Source organism: Rhipicephalus microplus, chromosome 4 (assembly GCF_043290135.1).
Source record: "Rhipicephalus microplus isolate Deutch F79 chromosome 4, USDA_Rmic, whole genome shotgun sequence".
Taxonomy (NCBI): Eukaryota; Metazoa; Arthropoda; class Arachnida; order Ixodida; family Ixodidae; genus Rhipicephalus; species Rhipicephalus microplus.
Window position 1 is genome coordinate 224,893,896 of NC_134703.1, and position 24,818 is coordinate 224,918,713.

At 44.5% G+C, this 24,818-nt stretch overlaps 1 protein-coding gene across 1 annotated transcript in view; it reads right to left on the bottom strand.

The window, feature by feature from the left end:
- Positions 1-24,818, bottom strand: part of pyd (zonula occludens-like protein polychaetoid) — a gene marked incomplete at its 5' end in the record, with an annotated part of 754,603 nt that overhangs the window by 441,148 nt on the left and 288,637 nt on the right. Inside the window, one exon of the mRNA XM_075893243.1 lies at positions 10,817-10,865. Within this exon, the coding sequence (XP_075749358.1) occupies positions 10,817-10,865 (49 nt within the window). The remainder of the gene's footprint in view (positions 1-10,816; positions 10,866-24,818) is intronic.

A 24,818-nucleotide genomic window follows, 5' to 3' on the forward strand; every position in this document is an offset into this window, starting at 1 on the left:
GGTCGCAAGCTGCCACCCTACGTGGTGTTCAAACGAAAGACGCTGCCGAAGGGGGAGAAGTTCCCGAAAAATGTCGTCGTCCGCTGCCAGGACAAGGGGTGGATGGACGAATCGTTAGTCCTTGACTGGATAAAGTCCGTGTGGTGTCGACGGCCCGGAGCACTGCTGGGGCTCCCTTCGATGCTTGTGCTCGACGCGTTTCGGTGTCACCTGGCCGACTCCGTAAAGCGACTGCTGCGCGACTCCCGCACCGAGCTCGTCGTCATCCCGGGAGGGATGACATCACAGCTGCAGCCGCTTGATGTGTGCCTTAATAAGCCATTTAAGGACCATGTCAAGCGCCTGTACGTGGAGTGGATGAGGTCCGGAGAACCAGAAGTGACCCCTGCCGGACGGCTGAAACGGGCCTCGCCAGCGATGCTCTGCTCGTGGATAGTCGAGGCTTGGGCCTGCATTCCAGAGGCGCTCGTTTGCCGCGCCTTCAAAAAGTGCTCCATCTCCAACGCGCTTGATGGCACTGAGGATGATGTGCTGTGGGAGAACATTTCCGACAAGGGAGCTTCGGAAGAGAGTGCGTCCGACGACGAGGATGAATGAAATGTCAATAAATGCATTTTTTCCATTTTCCTCGGACTATATTCGGGTGAAAACTTTTTTTCTCACGTTTGCTATCCCCGAATTACACCCCGGACTATATGCGGGTCCGAGCTATATGCGGGTTTTTACGGTAGTAACCCAGACGACACCCCACCAGTAATGATAGAGGAAGTCAGAATAGCTTTGGAGAGCTTGCAAAGAGGCAAAGCTACTGGTGAGGATCAGGTAACATCAGATCTGCTGAAAGATGGAGGACAGATTGTGTTAGAAAAACTAGCCACCCTGTTTACAAGGTGTCTCCTGACTGAAAGAATACCAGAGTCTTGGAAGAACCCTAACATCATCCTAATACATAAGAAAGGAGATGACAAGGACTTGAAGAATTACAGGCCAATCTGCTTGCTCTCTGTAGTATACAAGCTGTTTACAAAGGCAATTGCTAACACAGTAAAGAAAACAGTAGAATTCAATCAACCAAAGGAACAAGCAGGATTTGGAACAGGCTATTCAACAATCGACCACATTCATACTATCCATCAGGTAATAGAGAAATGCTCAGAATATAACCAACCATTATACATAGCCTTCATAGATTACGAGACGGCGTTTGATTCAGTAGAAGTATCAGCCGTCATGCAGACACTTCATAATCAGGGCGTCGATGAAGTACTATATATAAACATCATGGAAGAAATCTATAGGGGATAAACTGCTACCGTAGTGCTTCATAAAGAAAGCAACAGAATACTAACCAAGAAGGGTGTAAGGCAGGGGGGCACAATCTCCTCAATGCTATTTACCACGTGCTTACAGTAGGTTTGCAAAAGCCTAGAATGGGAACAGTTAGGGATAAGAGTTAATGCAGAGTACCTTAGTATTCTGTGCTTCGCCGAAGACGTTGCATTGCTGAGTAACTCAGGAGACGAATTGCAACTCATGATTACGGAGTTAGTCAAGGAGAGCAGAAAAATGGGTCTTAAAATAATCTGCATAAAACGAAAGTAATGTACCACAACCTCGGAAGGGAGCAGTGCTTCGAGATAGGTAATATCAATGAATCAATCAATCAAAGAACTTTATTTTCACCAAAAACAAAAACATTTGCGGGGAAAAAAGGTGGACGGGAAAAAAGCTGTCCAATGACAGCTTGAGAAAGCCCCAGCCGCCCATCGGTGGCGAAACGAGAGGGTACAGCACCTGATAAATGTGTGGGAAAAATGCATAATAATAGTCGCTAAACAGTTTCAAATTGATATCATAGTGCATTCACTACGGGCGCAGGTGCACTACAAGGTCAAATGTACCTAATTATACACTTGCTAAAGTAACGAGGAAAAAAGAAAAAAAAAGTCGAAAAACAAAGAAAAAAAAACAAAGTAATTGTGCACCTCAAGTTGTAAAAGACTATGTATAGTTAGGGCAGATAATAACCGCGGAGCCTAACCACGAGATTGAAGTAAACAGATGAATAAGAACGGGGTGGAGCACATTTAGCAAGCACTCTCACATCATGACAGGTAGATTGCACTATCCCTCAAGAGGAAGGTATATAACAGCTGCATCTTGCCAGTACTTAGCTATGGAGCAGAAACCTGGGGGTTCAGCTTAAAGAGGGTTCAGCTTAAATTGAGGACGACGTAGCGAGCAATAGAAAAAAAAAATGGTAGGTGTAACCTTAAGAGACAAGAAAAGAGCAGAGTGGTTTAGGGAACAAACGGGGGTTAAGGCTATTGTAGTTGAAATCAAGAAGAGGAAATGGACATGGGCCGGGCATGTAGCGCATAGACAGGATAACCGCTGGTCATTAAGGGTAGCTAACTGGATTTCCAGAAAAGGTAAGCGGGTTAGGGGGAGACAGAAGGTTAGGCTGGCAGATGAGATTAAGAAGTTTGCGGGTATGAATTGGCAGCAGCAAACACAGGACCGGGTTGACTGGTGGAACATGAGAGAGGCCTTTGTCCTGCAGTAGACATAGTCAGGCTGATGGTGATGATGATGATGATGACCCTGCTTTGACAGGAGGCACGTAAGCAGGGAGATTACAGCTTGAAAAAAAAAAATCTTCATTATTGCAGCACACTTGGTCACAAGAGAAATTATTCTAGTCTACTACAGTGTGCACAAAAAAGAATTAACATTTAGGTTCCTTCTAGTTCAGTATTCTTGAATTTTAAAGAGATGATCGCATCTTTTGGACAGATGATGTAGTGGCTTAAGATACCTGTCTTTGTTATTGCCAGTCTTTTTTTTTATATATCTAGAATAGCATTTTCAAGTGCAATTTTCGACTGTGAGAAGACAGTGTTTCCCATCCCGGCACGCTTATCAATTCAGCATAGCTGTCGTCTCGTTTATACCACCTCAAACCGAACCTTGCCGCTTGGTTCTCTATTCTCTCAATGAAATCAATCAAAGACTTTTGTTGTGAATCCCACACACAACACGCATATTTTAAAATCAGACAAACTAATAAAATATAAGCAGCATTTTTCAAAGCAGCAGGTGAGAATCTCATATTACGCTGAATGAAATTTAATGCTTTAGTGGCTTTTGCAACCAGGACTTGCACACGCGCATTGCAGGAACAGTCGCTCGCAAAAGTTACAGTCAGGTACTGATGATGAATTGCTTGCTGATGAATCACGTCACCATTCAGAAAATAATGCATTTCATCCATTTTCTTTTTTTTCAATAAAAGAGACACGGATGCGTTTTTTAACGATAAGTTTAATTTTCTACTTCACGCACCATTTCATAATTCTTGTAAGGTCAGCCTGCAAATCAATGTGGTCCTATTCGTTTTCCATTTTTTTGTGTACGACACATTCGTTGGCAAATAAACGTATTTCAGAGGATATCCTGTCAGGACTTGTCATTAATATTAACTAAAGACAGTATGAGCCCTAAAATAGACCCCTGAGGGATACCTGATGTTATTTCTACCATGGATGAAGTACTAACATTCAGAAAAACACACTGTCGACGCTGTGACAGAGGCTATCCATTTTAGCACTTCCTTATCGATATTTGCCATTTCAAGTATGTAAAGAAGCGAGGGGTGGAACACGGTATCAAACGCTTTTTTGAAATCTAAAAAAATGCGGTCTGTTCTTCCATTATCGTCCACTTCAGTCACTTAATCGAAGAAGTCAATCAGCTGCGTTGTGCAAGACAGCCCCTTGCGGAAGCCATGCTGAATATCGACTAATAATTTGTTTTAAAGCAGGTATTTTATTATGTCTCTATACAGTATGTGCTCCAATAATTTACAGGAAATTGATGTTATAAAAATGGGCCTATAATTGTATGCCTCTTTTTTTCAGAACCACCTTTAAGAATTGGAGTTATATAGGCCATTTCCTGGTCTTTAGGCAGAATTCCAGTAACCAGAGATTTCTTGTATAAAGGTAAGATGCGATTGGCCAAGCAGGGCGCTTCAATACGCGGAGGGAAATACCATCTGGGCCAAAGGCCTTAGTTTCATCGTTATTTTTAAGCAGGGATTCGATACCCATGACACGAAGTTCCACGAATCGTATTAATGATTTATTTGCTAGAGGGGGCTAAACCAGCGCGGATAATTTTACAGTATCATTCTCAGGTACAAATTCGGAACAAAAGAAATCATTGAGACATGTTGCCTTATCAATGTTGCTGGATAATAACTTATTGCCATCAACAATTTCGTCCGCTCCCAATTTTGTCGTCTAATTTCGTCCAATCAGCACCACAGTTCCTCGCGTATCTCGAAAAGAGCTTTCGGTTGGTTTTTAGGCTTTCATTCAGTCGAATATAGCTGTTATAGCATTTGATTTCCTCTTCGTGCAAGTTAATCGATGGTTGATTGAGGTATGCCCTACCACTATAAATGATATACCTTGCCTCAATCATATGACACCTTTCTTCATTCCTGTACCTGTACAAAACTGCACACTGATCGAATTTCGGCTTGCACTTACACTCTCGACAATGTACACATTGACTAGAAGCCACTGTGCATGGCCTTGAGGTTTAATCAGCATGCGCGGACGCAAGCAACGTATAAATAAATGTGGCACCCATTGCATGTAGAATAACAGAAAAGTGGGGGAATTGGTTAGGGTTCATACTGAAATTTATGAGGCAGCACTGAGACTAGAAAAGACAGGACATGTGAGCTGCACTCACAAATCAAATTTTAAAAACACCACTAATACACTCTGCATCATCCAAATAACTGTAATCAAAGATGCCACGTAAACAACGCCAGGGCGATATCAGCTAGAGAACAGCCTTGTGAAAAACATACACAGCATAAATCTATATAGTAGATAAAAAAGTACAAAGTAGCACTATGCTGTGTACGTGGGCATGAGGTAATCCAATCCTTTATATGAAAGGTCTATAGATGCTTGACTAATTAATTTTTCTTTGAATCAGTTGATGTGAAAAGCTTCTATTATTTCTCTTATCGCTTTATTATGACGACTTGAAAAAATGATGGAATCATTAAATTGTGGATTATAAATGGCTGAGAATGGCTAGATGATGAGTAGTAGGATTAGCGGAGGAGAGCAAGCGCAGGTGTTCTTGCAGTCTAATATTGATGCACTTCCCAGTTTGACACACATAAACTTTACTACACGACAAAGGCATCCTTTCTTGCAATGTATGAAGCTGTAGACATGATTAGTTTTGCATCCAGCTTTTACAAATCAACCTGCTTTTTTTTATTATGGGTAGACAAGTCCTACCAACTTTCTGAGGGGTGGAAAACACCAAATAAACTTTGTACTGATTAGAAACATTTTGTAGACCATGGGAAAAGCGATGCAGATATGGCACAAAAGTGAATTCGCTGGTGCTATTTTTGGACTCATTACAGGCTACCACGTTGTCTTTTCTGACCCATTTATTGAGCTTATTGCATGCAGTGGTGATCGCAGCGTTGCCATAACCGGATGTCTTCAGCCTAAGAAGCTGGCTGTCGAAGCAGTTTTGAACATGCTGATGGCATGACTTTCTGGATGAAAAACAAAAAGTAGATGTGGCCCCGTCCTTGTTCAACACTGGGCCAACGCTCAGTGTTGAATAATGGGCTAGATTCGGGGTTTTACACTTACGATAGAAAATTATCATAGAAATTGAAGTTTATGCTCAGCAGGCCACATTGGCGCAGAACGGCACAAGAATGGCGACTGGCACAATTACCAAGTTGCACAAAGAACACTACACAAAGGGATGACACAAGCATAATGTAGCCACTTCAGAATGAGCCATCCAATACCAGACTATTAGCAACAGGCCTGCTACAGACAGCAGCTTATATTCAAACAGAATTACAGCTGCTTCGACCAGGAAGCACACTTTATTAATGTTATTTTAAAAAAATCAAACTACTCTCAAAGCTCATTATATTGAACCCAAATATAACGAAATATTGGTTATAACAAAGTAAATGATAAATATTTTCAGCATAAATATAGTATTAGGAATATACCTTTCTTAAATATTTTGGGGTATAATGAACTTATTTTAATGTGAGATGCAACACTGTTATATAAGGTTTAGTGTATCGCAAGAGGGGTCCTCAAACTCACGAGATCAATAGGGCAGGGCCTTTCAGGTGAATTAATGCAAGCACAATTACAAACTTCAATGCGCTGGTGCAAGAAAATTGCAGAGAAAGCTTTTCTTTGTAAACATCCATGGATAAACTATAATTGAGGAAAAGTGTCAATGCGTTCCCACTATCCACAAGGACTTTTATGGACATGAAGCACGGAAATTTCAATATTGCTTTAGTCAGCCAGTCAACGAACTTTATTTATAAATTGTGATGAGGAGCTGATAGCCTTCAAGAGGGAGGGTCGGCTGCAGGCCGCACCCTCGTTGGGACAGGAAGGGCATGACCCTCCCCTAAACTGCAGGCCCTAGGGACAGCCCTCATTTGGACCTCCCGGTCCAAGCTGGTGAGTGCCGTCCTCCAGACGTTCTCTGTGCTGAGAGGCTTGCCTTCGCACAGCATCGTACATTGCCAGAGCATGTGAGATAGTGTGCCTCTTCTCTCATTTCAATGAGGGCAGTGACAGGGTGTCTACCAATTTGATATTTCTCAACTTCCTAATTTTTCAGGTTTTACATAATGATTAAAAGCAAATTTCATGACCACCACGTCTGCATGAAAAACTCTGTGCACTGTAAACAAAACCTCGAATAGTAAGAAAAAAACCAGGTGCTCTATATCAGTATACATATTTACCAGACGCACTCGGAATGTTCTGAGCACGTGCGGTAAATGTGAAAAACCATGTACATCTAGATAAATAAAAAAGCCTGAGCCAGGCAGTGAGCAAGACAGCTGTTTGATGTTCAGAAGAACCAGGAAGCAAACACACAAGTTAAAAGAAACCGCATATGAAAGTTTCAATGAGCCAGCAATAGTCGGACATCGTAGTCAAAGCTGCTAGGAAACGTAGAAGTGGTGCTATTTCGTGGCATCTGGGTAAAATGAGGACACTGAAGCCTGACCAGATCCACCACTCGAGTATAATTTATTTGACTTTAATGGCTGTAGCTCACACCGCTTAGAATGTGGATTAGATTGAATTATATCAACCTGAAGTGCTGTATTTTTTACTATTGATTTGCGTCGCCACATAAGTTGCACACTCCTAAAATATACTTTTCAGCGAAAAAAAAAAAAAAGAATAACTACTACTCGTGTATTTTGCGTAACCTGCCTTGACATTGAGTAACTACAACGCTGCAAGAAGATAGCCGTATTGGAAACTTTTCTTTCTTTATTTCTTTTTCTGATGAGCAGATGCATGCTTATATTTTATGTCCCTGGGCTCTGATACTTGAAGTGCAACGAAAGTCCTCAAATGGCTGCAATGAAAGCTGCGGACAGCGTGTAAAGTGCTGACAATTGAATATGTGGTGACAAAAAAGAACCTGTCAAGGCGCAACAGCTTCCTTGATTCCACAGATGAATGAAAAACGTCGGCCCGTTACCTTGATTCACGCACTTTTCTGTGGGCGTCTTACTAAAAAATAATTGCAGAATTATTTACATAATTTCACGAAACTGAAATGAGAAATTTAGCTGAAGTTACGCAAGTGCTACATTTGAAACATGAGCTACCAGCAATAGGTGTGTAGCTCAGGACATTTTCTGTTGCATCTCCAATAATAATAATAGTGTTAATAATATTATCAATATCAATAATGATAATAATAATAAAAACAAAAAACATAAGAGGTCCAGCAAGCTTCTGCTAATGGCAGTTCTAGCCTAGACAAGCCAAATTTCCTTCAAGCCGAGCCCCAATTGTGGCGTAAACAAACATGCATAAATTTACATGCGTGAGTGTAGTTGTGGTTTGAAAGTCAGATATGTCATGTGATATGTAAAAGCAACAGACATCAAAATAGTCTATGTAAAAACGCGGAATCTAAGGAATGCTTTAGCTAATGTCAAGGACAAGTTGCCGAGCAGAAATTTTCTTGGTCTTGTTTATGCCATAGGCTGCCACAATTGTGACAATCAGTACATCAGTGAAATTGGTGATTTCAAGAAAAGAGGTAAACAACACAAATATGGCGCCACAAAACAACGCATGGCCTCGACTGCCCTCGCTGAACACGCCGAATCTACAGACAACCAAATAGACTGGTCAAACGCACGTGTTCTGGACAAAGAAAAACCCGCCTCTACCAAAGGGGGGAATCTTAAGTAAATGCGTCACAGAGTGGAAGGGGTATCGTGTGAATGTTGTGTAATTGGGTATGGTTTGGGAATGCTTCATTGTCAATTTGTCTTTATGATTCATACTTACTGTGTTGCCTTCAACGAGTGGTGGGACACTAATGTTGGATTGTGCCCCACTACTGGTTGAAAGTACAGTTGCTTCCATCGCACCTACTCGAGTCAAGCAAAGTGTCACGTCAAGTGAAAGCCAAGTAAAGACGCCCTTGACTGAATTACGAATGCCGGATCCAGTCCCTACATATACGAAGAGGCCAGTGAATGGTTAAGCAGTGCGAGCAGCCCGTTTTTACTAGCAGACGCTGCTTATGTTGGCATTTAAGGCGAGAGAGCAGGGGGGAGCGACAGTTGGCACGATGCGCGAACATGGTTGAGACATGAGACGCAAGCATGCGCAGTAGAGGTGTAAACACCACTGCCAGCACCGGATCTTTGAGTAGGTTTGACTATAAAGTGCCCCGCATTTAAAAGAATCTCGCTGCACCTGAAATCCAGATACAGACGACTGTACTTACGCTGAACAGGAGTGATGGGACACTTCTCACAATGTACTCTCGCTGCTTGCTTAGCCGCACCTGCTAAGCCTAACGCCCCGAGATAGGCTTCCGACTGCGTCGAATTGTACGCGTCGAATCCTCCTTGGGTGGTACCAAAAAGAGGACAGAGAAACAGGCATACGAGAGCCACAAACAGCGTCGAAAAAAAAAAAAAGAACAGCCACAAAGGGAAGTTATCCGCCGGCACGAGATACCACCGATCTTCAGCAGAGCAACAAATTCATGCTTCTTTAAGTTCTTAGTGTAGTTGCTTGTTTATTAGCTTATAAATAAACCAGCCATAATAACTACAGTTCATTGAGCAGACACTGTGAATATGGTGAGCAGACAACACGGTACAAATAAATACATGTGGAGGGTCTAAGCCCCCTTCGTATTGGCTGAGGGGCCTGTTGTCTCATCAGTGATGAAGCGAACTTCTGAAACAGAGCATAGAGAAAACTCTGGCACTGCGATCATTCATCAATCACGGGAATGATGTGTAGTACATGGATTCGCCTAGTCTTAGTACTTGCCGGGCAAATCGCACTTGCGGCTTCGTTTATTGCTGTCTCAGTTTTTTTTTTTTTTCTTAGGAAAGAACAAGCCCTTTCAAACTTTGCGACCAGATATGAAATGATGAGCCTTGAAGATGAAGGTGGTGAAGGGCGATTCTATGTAAGATCAAACAAAGCATGGCTTTCAATTCTTTTTCTATATTTTTTATATTGTTGCCTCATCAATGGAAAGAAGAGATCTACAATTGGTCTTGCTGTAAAAAAATTTTTAGAAGCACAGTAAATCAACAATGAAGTGGTGGAGTGCCAGGCTTGCCTGCTCAGCTGTTCTTTTCTAATTTGGCTGTGAAAACAAAAATACATTGAGGCTACGAACCTCAAAATACTTTAGCTAAATATAGACATACTTGCACTCACACTCAATTATATTTGGAATGTATGCATAGTGTAGATTTTTTATGGAAAATTCTGAAAGTTACCCTAAAAAATGTTTTACTGTTTAGTTTGCAGGTCTTTATTCCAAAAGTGGCCTATGACAGAGTGGTTCGAATTCCACTTTACTTTCTCAGCAAGCTTAATTTTAAATCTGCCAAAGCTTACAATAATAACACTTTTCAATCAAAAGATATTATCAAGCTAACTTTAGAAAAAGAGCATGCAATGAAAACTTCTGATGACGATAAAAAAAAAAACCTTTTTGATATTTTTTATTTTTCACACTTATTTTCCTGCACATCACCTTTCACGATCAATAAAAACATGTTGCATTATATGGTTCAACTTGTAGTTATGACCCGTCTATAAATGCCTTTGATCAAGGATATGCAACGGTAGATTACACTTCCTGCCCGCTAAGTAAGGTATGCAGGCATATAATTTCATTTTCTTAAAAGGCAAGCAACAGTGAAATAGCTATCAACTGCACCAAAGACACCAATTTCAAAACAGGAGCAAGCAAGCGCAAGGAAGCTCACAACCCTGCCTTGAGCACTTCTACTTTTTTTCTATGAATACACAGTGTTTCATAGAAAAAAGCGACCCTGTAGCAACCAAACACGCCATGCTCAAATCAGCTAATTGCTGTGACAAGTTATTTTTGAGCTGTTCCTGTCATTTGATGAGAGAAGAGAAATAAATTTTTAGCTGATTTTGAGAATTTATTGTAAACTCCAGGCCGTGTGCTATGCTATATTATTTGGCTCACATGTTGTCGTGAGCTTGTACTGCTAATCGGCAGCGTTTTCTGACCCTAATTCAAAAGGTGTTGCAGGGCCCCTTGAAGCTGCATGGGCATGCTGATGCAATTCGAAGCTTGAGATTTTTTTATTGCTATAGGACAAACATGTTCAAGCTGTGATGAAAAAAAAAACACACACTGTCATTATAATACCATGAAAGCATTTTAAATCGCTTACGTTGAACTCCGTCTTGCCAAGGGGTCCTCCTCCCCGTCGTGGCTGTATTCTGCATAAGAATAGTGGTACAAGCATGTTGCCATTAGAAGGGTTCGCATTTGAGTGTCAGGCAGCAAGATTTCGCCCATCCTGTCAACCCAAGCACCAAAATGCTCATCATTCTCCATTCACGTAACGGCAAAACTATCAAGTGTTGCATAAAAAAATGTGCATTAAATTTTTCAGTGTTCTTGTTATAGATGGGTTGCAATTGACGTCACTTTAGAAAGGCTGGCGAAGTGAGCGACTGCCATGTTCGTCAACAATGAGACAGGCTAGTCAGGCTATAGTTTCTAGAATACGATGACAAAGTGGTGCTAAGAAAAAGGACACAAGAAAAGGACACACTACACAGGCGCTAACTTCCAACATAAAGTTTATTATCACCGCAACGCTCGCCTATTTCACAAGAATAACATCAAATGACATGTATGATGCGCACAAAAATTAATTTTTCACAAAATACCATTCCTTGTCACGGAGAATAAACGAGTGCTGGCACACTTAGGCCTCAGTGATGCAAAAGCCTCAGCCTCAATAATCTCTCTAGTAAGCTTATCAACATTCTCCTAAAAACTGTGCTTACATTGAATATCGGTGTACAGCAGCAGGATTTACAGTGAATGGCCAGTCAGCTCCTTTGCCCATTTTTCACATTAATACAATGTTCTCCTAATCTATCATTAGGGCAACAGCCCATCTGTCCAATATACCCTTTACAACAAGAAATGAGATGCGGTAAACAATGCAAATGATGCAGGGAACAAAAACAGTTTGGTGCTTCTTATTACAACTTTTCTGCTTTCTGTCAAGGTCATGAAGGCCACATAGGCTGTCCAACTTCTTGGGAGCCAAAAATACAACCCTAATTTTAGAGCGCCTAGCTAATTTTTTTAATGTTATGGAATATGTCGTGATAGTATGGTAAAAGGACTAGGTGCTTTAGTTTTTCGGCATCATGACGCGCTCTACATCCTGGTTTGTGCAGCGTACAAAGCAAGCCTTTTGTAACTGAAGTTTGAACGAGCAGAAGATAACCTGCAGACGATAACCTGTCGAAATTTGGGCTTGTTGGTGCACTATCACAATGCACCAACAAGCCCGAGACAGAAGGTATAGATAAGCACGTCTACATAAACAATACTTGTCTGCCCTTCATTTTGATCTCAAAGATACAGTGGCCATGCGGCAGCTTCGTCAATTTCGGCGCCTCGCCGACCAAAGTGTGGTGTTTCGTTTTCGTTTTCGTAGCTGCCAGATTCGCTTTCATAACAAGTGTTTTCGCCCTCAGGGGGCACTACCCTGTGCATATGCAGCATTGTACATAATAAAGGAGATCCTGCTTGGCTACCGATGCTGCATACTTCTTGTCGACCAACACTTCAGTGCCGTGCCTTGTGTTTTCCGTGCGGCGCATCCACCACACAATACTACATTTTGGCGACGAGAATCTTCAATTTACGTGCATCGGGCTTCAAGGTGGGCTTCCAGCCTTCTTCCTCGTGCTGTCGCCTCAGCACCCATGCAAGCTGTCCCACCGTTACTGTATTTCCTGCATCTATTCTACTTTTCTACACTTTCCGTGCTAGTCCGGTCACGAGGCCTTCCTACGAGCGCGTCTCTCCTGAACTTCCGTCTCAACGCTCTCTTTGGCAAGCATGGACGTGGCTATCCCTCCGCCTTCGTTCCTTCAGTGCCCCGGTGTACCGCCTATTCCATGGAGGCAGTGGCATCCTGTGTTAAAGGTTTACATCGACGCCGCTGCCAGGGACGCTACACCGGAGCACAAGAAGGCACTGCTCCTGAATGCCTTGGGCGTCGAGGGTCTGGACACCTACCTGCGTGCCACCGAAAAGGAGCCGGAAGCCGACCGGTCAACTAAGGAGATGACGTGTACGAACGTGTACAATGTAGCCCTTGTGCTGCTGAATGAAATCTTTGACCCTCAACCGGGCGCGGTGTGTCCGCGCGGTCAATTCAAAGCCTTGCGTCAGGGCCAAGACCAGTCGGCGGTAGAATTTATACATGAAGTACGCCGAGTAGCCAAGCTTTGTGAATTCGGTGCGGCGGGCGATATCCTCGCTTTTGTCCAGATTGTCTCTGGCATCGCGTTGCAGCACATACAAAGTATTTTTTTCAAGATGGGCAAGGATTGTCTGTCTGTACACAAGGCGCTCGACGTAGCGAGGGAGGAGGAGGTTGTCGATTGCGCGTTGCTATAGTTATCGAAACCACAAGTCGATGAAGTGTCGTCGCATCCGATTCAAGATGGCGGCTCAGCTCACCGAGCTATTCAAGATGGCAGGTCAAAGGGTGGCCGACCTCCCCAAGCTTCGTGTCAAGATGGCGCCGGTGGGACTTCTCCTTCGTGCACCTTCTCGCCCTCCGCTGCTGCGGACACCTCTCCAGCTTCGTCGCTGGCTCGCGTGGGTGCCTGTTACCTCTGCGGCTCGACGTGGCATTAGGCCAACTCCACCGCTTGCCCTGCTAGGAGCCGGACGTGTTCGCGGCGCGGACGTCGTGGACATTTCGCGCAGGTCTGCCACACTACTGCGGAGTCAACCGGTCATCAAGCACATCGATTGTGACCAATACAGTTACTGTCCTGTCGAATTTAATAAGCGTCTTTCAAATCAAACATGCATCTTTTCGTCGTCCTCTTCTTCATATTTTGTCATATACTCATGACAATTATTCCATTCCCCATAATCAGTTGCTTCCTGCAGTTGATGAGTGCATAGATTTGTTTGGCTCTGTTTGATTTCAAACTAAGTGTGTGTTCCCAAGTCAATCTACTATTTGTGGGATGACAAGCCTTTTAATCAAAAGGACGGAATCTGTATCGGGTCGTGCGCAGCACCCGTCTTAAGCGACATATTTTTTAGTAAAATTGACATATCGATTAAACTACATCTCGATAATTTGAACAGAAAAAAAATGTTCGGGTATGTCGATAACTATCTTGTTTTGCTAACTTATGGCACGGTAGTGAACGAGGCAGAATTGCCAAAAATAATGTCGCATACTTCTGACTCTCCCATGCACACTGCCTGAGAGCAATGCCATAAAATTCCTCAATGTCCTCTTCACCTTTCATCCTAACCGTATTTGTTGGGCATACCAGCCACATGTGAACAAACCAGTCCTTCCTTGCCAATCAGCTCACTCCAAACTAGTGAAAAGAGGCATTATCAGTCATTGTTTTCGTCATGCATTAGGCAAATCTTGTGAGCACGAAATCGCCAACAGTTTTCCTAATCAGTCAGACCGATTGTCGAAAGCAGGTTATCTTCTGCACGTTCAAACTTCAGTTGCAAAAGGCTTGCGTCGTTTGCTTCGCAACCCAGGATGTACAGCACGTAATGATATTGAGAAACCGAAGCACCTAGTTGTTATACCATACTATCACAAGATATCGCACAACGTAAATAAATTCGGTAAGCGCTCTGAAGTTAGGGTTGTCTTTTCGGCTCCCGAGAAGCTGGCCAGCCTATGTGGCCTTCATGACCACGACGGAAAATCCAAAGGTTGTAATAAGAAGCATTAAACTGTTTTTGTTCCCTGCATCTTTTGCGTTGTTTACGGCATCCCGCTTTCTTGTAGTAAAGGGGAAGCGTAATAAAAGCAATCTTTTTTCGTTGCACTTACGAAGGTATGTACGCCCCGTTATCATTAATACAGCACCTGATATCGAGTGTTCGATAAAAAAAATTACGAATAAATAAATGAATACGCATGGTTTTCGAGGAAGAAGGTCAACGCTAATGAATCTGAACAAAATTCAGCAGTGAAAATCGCGGCGCTTGGTTCATTTGATTGTGCCAGAACATTTCCTAGAAGCCAATGTTTCTATTACTCAAAAGAGTTCTAGGCATGAAGAACTTCGATTCTTTCATGATGTTAACGCTAGCTGAAATCTTTAAGTAAATCATTTGTTTTTGATAAATAATGCTCCAAGTGCTCCAGCATATATCGAATTTTCTTAATTTTTGAGAATTTTGGTCACATTTCTTGAAACACCTAGTACACATGCAGACATGGTCGAATGGTGCATAAAAATAACGCATATTAACGAGATAGCATTAAAGAGCACATTTCCAAGAAATGCCAGTGTTAATGACACTTGTTTCAGCGAGAAATCATCTTGGTCGTGAAAAAAAAAATCAAAAGTTGCAAATAAAAATAAATGATGAAAATTTTCTGTTCAAGTTTTTTACGGGGAATTTCATTGACAACATCGACTGTAATTTTCAACGAGTGCTCAATGTGGCAACCACTAAAATGTTTCTCACAAACAACAACCACCAGAGTTAGTCTTCGATCCTTTCGCTTTATGTTCTTCCCCAATCAGCTAAGTGTGCTGAATAATCATCCCGCTCATTGTTAGAGCGGTATTCACTCCCACAATATAGAAAAAAACAGGTGCTGCCTTCACACCTCCTTTACTGCGACAACATCCCGGTTTTGTGAAGAGACACAAGGGTGAACAACGCGCACAGAAAAAAAAACACAGCAATGACTTGCAGAGGCATGCACTACGTGCTCAACAGCAAAAATGCCCCACAACAAGACAGCAACCCACTGACTTTACAAAAGCACATCTGAAGTGCATCCAAAGTGCAAGTGAGGCGCATGCAACCAGCATGCAACGCACACTCTTGGTGCGCCTCGCCGCAGGAATAGCATGGTTTTTAAGGGCCCTTCCATGCGCTCCCCGTCAAGCCGCAATGCACGTGCCGGCGGCACATTAGCTGCGTTGAAGCGGGCGGCAAATGAGTGAATCAGCGACGCTCTTTCGACCTCTGCTTGGGTGCGGCAGGGGCGCCGGCACATGAGTTGCGGCTGTGCGAGTGGCCTCTAGAGGAAGGCATCATCCGCAGTGCCACCGTCTCCTATTGGAAAAGCTTGGCGGTCGGCACACTAGTAAGTACTTTCTTGGCACTATAGTCAGGCTGCACGTGCAGCTTACGACCACGACAGATGGTCAGCATCATTCGTGCGATATGGCGACGAACACATGCATGCTCTTTGCAAGTTGTACTTCGAAGAGCTTGTGGGACCAACACATGTACATTGCTGTGCGAAAATTGAAATGTGCGATGGCATAGACCCTTACGAACTGCGCATGAGCAAGAATGCCACTGGGAACATCAATCTGCTGGACAGCGGATTGATGTTCAGCGTGGACAGCGTGCCCGCTGCGACTACATCTAGAGTGTTCGTGCGGCGCTTTTTAGGGCTGTGAAAACGCACTGATGCTGTGGCATTAGTCAAGTCATTACGGCCGTAGCCTAACAGTAGGCTCAGAGCCCAGTCGAGGTTTACGTTGTCCATTAAATTCGTGGGTTGTCCTGTAAAATAAAAACATGTTCACCATATGTTGCACTGTTAACCGCATTTAACACGAGATGCGCTTATTTAAGGAGGAAAAGTCGGCTGTAGATGGCTGTGAAGCTAGGTGACATTCTGGAGAAAGCAACATGATCACGTAAGTAAATGTGGCAAACCCAAACATAACTCGAAAATACGTACCCCTACCTGTAATGAAGTGATGACTGCACAGACAAGTTTCTCTTTTTTCAGGTTTCCTTTGTTAATGTGTATCAATCAAGCGATACAGTGCTTTTCGGACAACATCCTTGTTCACACGCTTCGATTTGTAATAACCATGGGCAAACTAAACATTCTAATGTGCGGCTTTGCCTTGATTTTAGAAGCAGAAATTCCACTTTTTGCTCTGCATCTATAATAATAATTGTTGAGGTTTGACATCCTAAAACCACCACGTAATTATGAGAATTGTAATAGTGGAAGGCACCGGAAATTTTGACCACCTGGGGTTTTTCGACATGTACCTGAATCTAAGTACACGAGGCTCAGGCATTTTCCCCTCCACCAAAAGTGCAGCCACTGTGGCCGGTATTTGATCCTGTGACCTGCAGGTCAGCAGCCTTACATACAAGACCACTGCGTCGGGTATTATTCTGCATCCAAAAAACAGTGCAAATAGTCATGGTGAAGCCGGTAGCGCGACCAACAACCAGATCTCACCCCTGCAAAGCTCCCGACTACACTTCCAGGCAGCTGCATATGTTGAGAAACACGGCGGTTCTCGGTCTTCTTGTTCCCAGATGTGAGGTACGTGCAACACATGTACAGCAGCAGTTTTCTGTCCCGCAGTGCTTTTGCCTTCGACACCCCCACTAGCAATTTCATGCTGTAATGACGATACATGCCTACTAGGAAGTGCTGCTGCCTCCAACGATTTAGAAGACATGTTAAAATTTTGAGTGCTACCTTCTTGCAGAGATAAACAACTGATTGCCGGTGGGCTAGGCCCTTTTGTGGTTTTGGTTTCGACGTGTGTTCTCAAAGTTCAAAACTTGTTTTTATCTTTATAAGTACTCTGGCAATGGAAGTTGATTTTCATCTCTAGTGGCGCTGCCCTTAGCTTGTTTATCACTGACATTCAGGAGGTATTCTCGTTCTCCTTGATTATCCAAGGCAGCCACATGCAGAGAACTGTTTGCCAGCACAACTCGCCACTCCAAGAAGAAAATGAAGACGCGTGATATGTGATGATGAAGTGCGGCGTATAGACAGGTAAATTTAAGGGCTCGTTTTCTTTGTTAGACACAATACTGTCATGGGGTACAAACTTTATACACAGTCAGAGGCAGATTCAGCCACTCATATCTAATGTGACACTGGAGAGGAAGGTGTGGTCATGACTTTTACTAACAGAAAAACCCTTTCACAGCATATCGTTATTTTTTCTCACAGTGCTTTCACTCATATGTCCTAATTGACGATAGGAGGTGGACTGTGAGCACTGAATAGAGGGAGTGCTGACAGAGAGTTTGGGGGGAGGGGTGATCGCCCCTACCGCCATCATTCTGGATCCACCACAGTACACAGCATATATTTAACAATTAGATAACGTACAACACTGCTGCAGTTCAAGTGCATCCCACTTTATTCTCCTCTTCCTCTGCTGTATTCGTTCGTGACAATACCAGCCGGTGGCAAAAGCACTTTCCCGGTGCGATTACTTCTCGGGGGTGAGTAATACAATTTAGGTCCCGAGACATAAACTTAAGGTTCAGGTGGTGAGTGACATAGGATAAAGTGGAGATATTTCATAGGTCACGTCAGTGACCATTCATAATGCACGGTAAGGGCCAACGTATTGGGACATCAGTTTTTCACATGGATCAACACATCAAGATGGTAACCACAGCAAGACCAATAACTCCGGTGGCTACTTCACCTCGCGGTGTCGGGGATCATGAATAACTTTTCATCAGCTTTTGATTCAAATAAGTGATCCCAAACGCCTAGGCGGGCGATGTCAGAATGAGCCAGCGCATCACGAGCATAGGCAGTGATAGAGTCAAAACTAGAATGCAGAATGAAAAAAAGGCAAAATACCTGCTGTGTCTTCAAGCAAAGAGTTATATGCAAAGGCCATGAAGGTAGGTTGATGTCCCCACCTCAATGGTTCTCCGAGACATACATTGCAAGCATATAAGCATATTTGCCAGGTTACAGTGCAGCCATTCGGTGAGGTTAATCATTTGTGGGTGATACGGTGTAGTCAACTTGCGGTTAGGCGAGCAGGACAGCAGGAAGTCATCGACTACTTTAGGAAGACTAAGATGTTCTGAAGTACTGCCAGTGTTAGATCAGTTCGAAATTTTTCACAATTTTTCCCAGTCTGACAGTTTTAAGATGCGAAGCTTCTTATGGCCAAGCTCAATGTGGTGTGCCGCGTGACCACTCTAAAGGCCACGCCTCCGCTCAGGCGGGGGGATCAGTGGGCAGAAATTCACAGGACACAAGCCAGCAACGTTGGGAACAAGAACCACTTTTAATTCACGCCTCAAAAGAATCACAACCAGCCAGCCAGACTGGCATAACATAGTACTAACGCACATAGGAGGACCAAAAGTCCAGAACGAACCATCACCGCAGACTAGCGGTCAATGGAACATACTGGGCGAAACATAACAGCAGAAAGCAAACTAGCACCCAACTCGCAGTAGAATACGAGCCATCCACTCGCCTTAGCTGACGCCCCAAACCAACATGGCCTCTGCTCTGCAGCACCGCATCTCGTCGCCCTGGCCCCCAAAAGCCCACGAGTCCGTCTCTCCTCACTTCTTATCCGCTAGCCATTTTTCGCCCCCTGTGGCTTTCGCAACGCTGACGGTCATTACACACATGGCCGATGCGCGTTTGTTCTTGCCCTGCTTTCAACGTGCGTGGTGCAGATGAGGGCCTACGGCCCGACAGCCCTTACTGTGCATGCGTGCTCTTCCTCTATCCTATGCTCACTCCCCTTTCTCTCTTCTAGTCATCCTTCCAGTTGTATCGCCGCCGGGGCACCGTCTGAAGGAGACACTGAGCACGTTCGTGCCGGAGCGCTGTAAAAAAGAACACGCTATGCTGAGAACCGGGAGGAGACTGTTTATTCAGAAAGCGCGCATTGGTGTGTAACAATGGTTACCAATATAGCCATTATGTGGCGTCATGCGACACATCCCATCGAAACTGAAACTGATTGGAGGGTCATTAAATGTCCGACAACACATAATCTCCCCCTAGTAAGGAAAGGTGGCGTTAACTTTTGCGTACTTGTATTGGAGGACGTAGATGAGTAATACCGGACTAGCGCCACAGTATGCAATCACAGTTGTTTCGAACATTATACAGCGGCAAGCACTGAAACTGACATATAGTAACATGCGTAAGATGGACTAGTAAAATGCAATAGATCTTTGGTATAGATGACAATTTAGCATAACATTTGAAAATATCTTGCAGAACATTGTAAAATAAAACATTACACAGTAGTTGTCACAAGGAATGTAGGAGTATGCTCAAGGAACATAATCCTTGTAATGCCCCGGTTTTTACAGCGTTGCTTGGGATGTCGGCATGCAGGAGAATGAGGTGAAGCATTCACCGATGGAGCCTTATTCATCTCAGAAGACTCTGAGCCTTGTGGCTCACCTACATGCTCATCGTCGGAGAGCGGTAGTGATTCTGGAGTGTCCGTACATGATGTTGCCGATGATTGCGTACGAGCGGCATCATGGAGGAAGAACATAAAAGAGAAGGCACAAGCGATAGAAAGAAACATGGATGTTCTTGGTGTAGGGCTCGGGTCTTGAAATACGTGACATCTTTCTGGTACCAAAAACCCTAGGTCACGCCCTTCCAAGCATTCTACTTCCGATGGCGTCGTTGTAGCAGCTGCGCAAGAACCGTGGCGTTGTCAGGGCCAGCGTCACACAAACAATCACGCCCCTGACCGACGAGCTATAAGCCTCCGTTCCCGATGCCAGATAGGTCAACTCCCACGTTGCCTACCTCACTAAGAAGAACGCTGAACTTGTCACCTTAAACAAAGAAATCTTCGATGTGACTGATGGCGACGACTACGAGGAACAGCTTGAGGTCGCAGAAGAGTACGACCGAAAGGTCTCTTACGCTGTATCCTAAGCGTGTTTCTTCTTCCGAGAGGCTGCAAACAAGGCGACAGTAAGAGTGCTGCGAGGTCGATGGCTACATCACTCAACGCTGACACCGGTGGTGCCAGCAAAGCAGCCCAGAGCCAGGCCACCGACTCTTCTTGAGTAGCCAATGCGATTTCCAGTCAAGGCATGATGCCGCGTCATCGCACGGTGGTCCTGCCGGAACTACAGATTCCAACATTTTCCAACGCACTTCGTGATTGGCAGTCCTTCTGGAACCATTTCAGCGCCACGATTCACCCCAAATGAAGACCTTTTACAGATCGAGAAGTTCAAGTACCTTCAGCCCTATTTCGATGGGTGCAGCAAAGAGAGCAATCGAGGGTATCCGACTAACCAAAGATAATTACAAGATCGGAATCAAGACCTTGACTGAGCGATCTGGTCAACGCGACTTGCTTGTCAACGAGCACGTTGACCACCTGCTTGCCATAGCGCCAGTCAAGTCGTCGGCAGACGTGAAGAAACTTTGCCTGCTTCATAGTTGATAAGGTCAACTATGAAGTCTCTGCGTGACCAGTTCAGGCATCCCTCCGGACTAGTACAACGTGGCCCTCAACTGCGTCCTGATGAAGTGTCTGCCGGTCGATCTCGCCATTGTCTACCGCCAGAAGGTGCAGGAAGCGCCGCAAAATACGTCCAGCATCGCAATACCTGAACAGAGAATTCGCCAAGCTACCAAATAACTCAATTTTTTCCCCTTTTAGATTGAGGTTCGAGAGAAATGCAGGCCAAGACAAATGCTGTCTGGTTTCTCGCGATGACTGCCTGAAGAAATCGAACCTCTGTTGGCATCGATGGGACATATGCCGCGTTCACACTTGCTGCAGAATTTGTTACAGTTACGGAAGAGGTGTGCCCTTTATGTCGAAGTTGTCAGCACAACATCGCGGACTGCAATGTTCAACTTTCGGCTGAAAAAAAAAACGGGCTCGGTTGTGCACAGCTCGCTGCTGCTACCGTTGCGGCTTGCAAGACTACATAGCGTGTTTTTACCGACGAGCACGCAACATCACCTGTAGTAAGTGCAACCGACGACACCTCACTATGCTCTGTGAATTGTTCACACCGGCAGCCCCAACCCGTACAAACGCGACGACAGTGAAACAAGACGACCCGTGCATCGCCGGACGAGGCACTAACACGCCTTCACTGACATTGGCCCCAGGCGCCCTGAGCGGAATCAACGCCATTCTTCTTCAAACAGGATGAGTCTGGATCAAGTGCAGGTCCCAAGAGCGTCTCGTGCACATTTTTCTTGACAGCGGCAGCCAGCGCACATTCATCAGAGTGGATGTCTCAAAGGACCTCAGATGCCCGGTTATCGGAACCGAAGAATTTTCATTGGTTACATTCAGCCACTCGAAGCTTTGTGAAGTAACATGCAGTTGACGGGTAGCTTTGACTCTACTAGGCCTACGTAGGGACTTAGCGATAACCGTGAACGCCTCGGAGGTGCCCGAAGTGTGTGCAGTTACAAAGCCGCCACTCAGTACTGATGTTTTGCAGCTTTTGTGCGACAAGAACTATGATGCTGCAGAAAACTTTCATCCCGACACCTGGCACTCATAGAAAGTAAACGTCTTACTTAGTTCTGATGTGTACTGAAAGTTCGCGACTGGAAGGTTTGATCATTTAACAAGCAACCTGATGGCCATAGAAACTAAGTTTGGCTGGACCGTTCAGGGCACCATGAGACACAAGAAAAGTTCAGCATCCACGAGCACTCTATTCCTGCACTGTAGCAAGAAGCTTGTTCCTGACTGCGATCTTTCTGCAATGCAGCATCTCGACGTCATGCGGGTCAAGGTGCCCGCTAAGGAAAGGAGCAAGGCTTCATCAGAACTTGAGGCATCCGAACAGGACATCATCAAGTTTGACGGCTGCTACAAGGTGCTGCTAAAACCACAAGTTTCGGGCAGACATTCAGGCAGCGATCATTGAAGATTGGGAGGAGGCTATCCACAAGTGCAATTGGTTCAAGAAACGTTCTGAACAGTATAGGCACCGTGGCGGGGGCAATCACAGCGGCAATTAGCAAAAAACAGACAAGGCGATTGAAAGTACCACGGGCACAAGACGATGGCTATCAAACGCCTCATAATGCAGTCATTGACGAAAATGCTGTCACACCAAGGCTTCGTGCTGTGTCTGATGCCTCAGCACACATGCTAGGTCCTCCCTTCCACAACGATGCCCTGATGAATGGTTCAAAGCTCAACGCTGATGTTATGCAGTTGCTGCTCGTCTTCCAGAGCCAACCAGTCGTCCAGTGGAAGTTCGGGGGAGATTTTTGGTGGGAAGAGTGGCCAGACTGGATCACCCACTTGACAGGAAACGCATCGAGACGGTCATTTGTGCTACAGCCTGAACGCCAAAGACCTCACTGTTGGGAGCTGTGAAGTGTGTTCCTGTGTTGACAGTAGCACACGTTCAGGGCTACAATAGTCAGTGCACCCAGGAGAGAATGATATTGCGCGCATGCTTTAGGGTGACTAGCTTCTGGAAAGGCAACAGAAGCGACTGGTTCAGTTAGCATATATTCTGAAGGCAAGTCAGCGAGACAAAGGATCTAGACTAGCGAGGCAGCCTAGTGATCGTGTTGGCCACTTGGGAATATGCTGCCAATGATTGCGTACGAGTGGCATCATGGAGGAAGAACATAAAAGAGAAGAAAGAAGAAAAATGGGGGCCCGAGCGGTAGAAAGAAAGAAACATGGACATTCTTGGTGTAGGGCTCGGGTCCTGAATATGCGACACATGACACACCCAAACCTAAGACGTATTTCCCTCTTCGAAAAAATCTGCACTGGGGCTGGGCACATAAGCCGTTTCGTGTGAAGGGGCCTGTAAGGTGGTTTGTGGAAGAGTCACTAACTGGGGCGTTGCAGAAGAACATGGAGGTGGGAAGTAATTCTCTTGAATGAGTCAGGCAGAGGAAGTGAATTCAACTGGGAAGTTGAGTTTTGCTCTGCATGAACCAGAACAAGCTTTGAAGCATTCCATACATTGCTATGACTCATGCGGAATGAATTCAATCCAAGTTGACTAATAGTTGTGTATGGACCCTTGTACTTAATTTATTCTGCTTGCCCGAAAGACGAACTTTAACCCTGTGGCCCACTTGTAACTTAGGAAGCTTTGTTCCACGCTTTGAATGAATGCGTTGCTTAGTTGCCTGTTGCTTATCGAATGCTCGCATTCTCACAGGACCCAACGTTGGCAAAGGTGCAGAAGACTTTGGGTCTAACCCTGCAATGTCGATTCCAGAACGCAGTGGGCGATTATGCAAAAGTTGTGCAGGTGAAAAGCCTGTAGTAGATTGAGGTGTAAAGTGATACGTGCCTAAGAACTCTGTAGCCGCATGTTTCAGTGGATGGCCTTCAATTCGAGCGAGCTGAAGTCACTCTTTCAAAACTATGTTGAAGCATTCCACTTGGCCGTTGCCTTGTGAATAGTAGTTCGATGAGCAAAGATGCTGAATGTCTCTCTCTGAGGGGAAAGTTTCAAATAGTTGCGACTTGAAGTGAGGACCGTTGTCCGTAACAATTGCCTCAAGCAAGCCTTCCTTATTGAAAAGTGTTGTCAAGAATGTAATTAACGCTTCAAAAGTGACTGCATGAGTAAAACAAACTTCTGGCCAGTTGGAGTAATGGCAAATCTGCAGTCGTATGGAGCACGTTCGAGTGGACCAACAATGTTAGTGCCTAGCTTTTCCCATAGTTTGCTTGGCCACTGGACAGGCTGGAGGGGTGCAAAAATAGGTTCAGCAGATTTATCAGTTGTTTTACATAAAATGCAGTTGCAAACTGCACGTTTAACTTGACTATCCAGGCCAGGCCACCAGTATCTTTCTCTAAGCCGTTGTTTTGTCCTGACAAAGCCTGGGTGGCTTTCATGAGCCAATTGCACAAGTCTGTCGCACATCAACGTAGGAATGATGACTTTATCGACGCAGAGAACTAAGTTTTCTACACAAGACAGCTCAAATATGACTGCAAAGTAGGGCAGTAGTTCTGGTGGCAGAGATTTCTTATCTGGCCAGCCCTTGGGAATGAATTTCAAGCCCATGTTGCAATGTAGCATCTTCAGCAGTTGCTGCCTGTAGGTCAGCTTTATTTATGCAAGGTGTAATCAGAGAAATTATTTCTTCTTCCAGTTCTGGACAGACTGGAAGCTGTAAAGATAAACGAGAAAGTGCATCCGCCACAACGTTATGTGAACCATTGCAGTACTGTACAGTGAAGTTGTAGTATAATAGTCTGGTACACCAGCGTCTAATGCGTAATGGGTGTGGACCCTCTGATCCAGCAGAAAGTAATGTAACAAGAGCTTGATAATCAGTGCGTAATGTAAAATGTCTACCCCATAAGTACACATGCCATTTCTCACAAGCAAAGAGGCAGGCTAGGGCTTCACGCTCC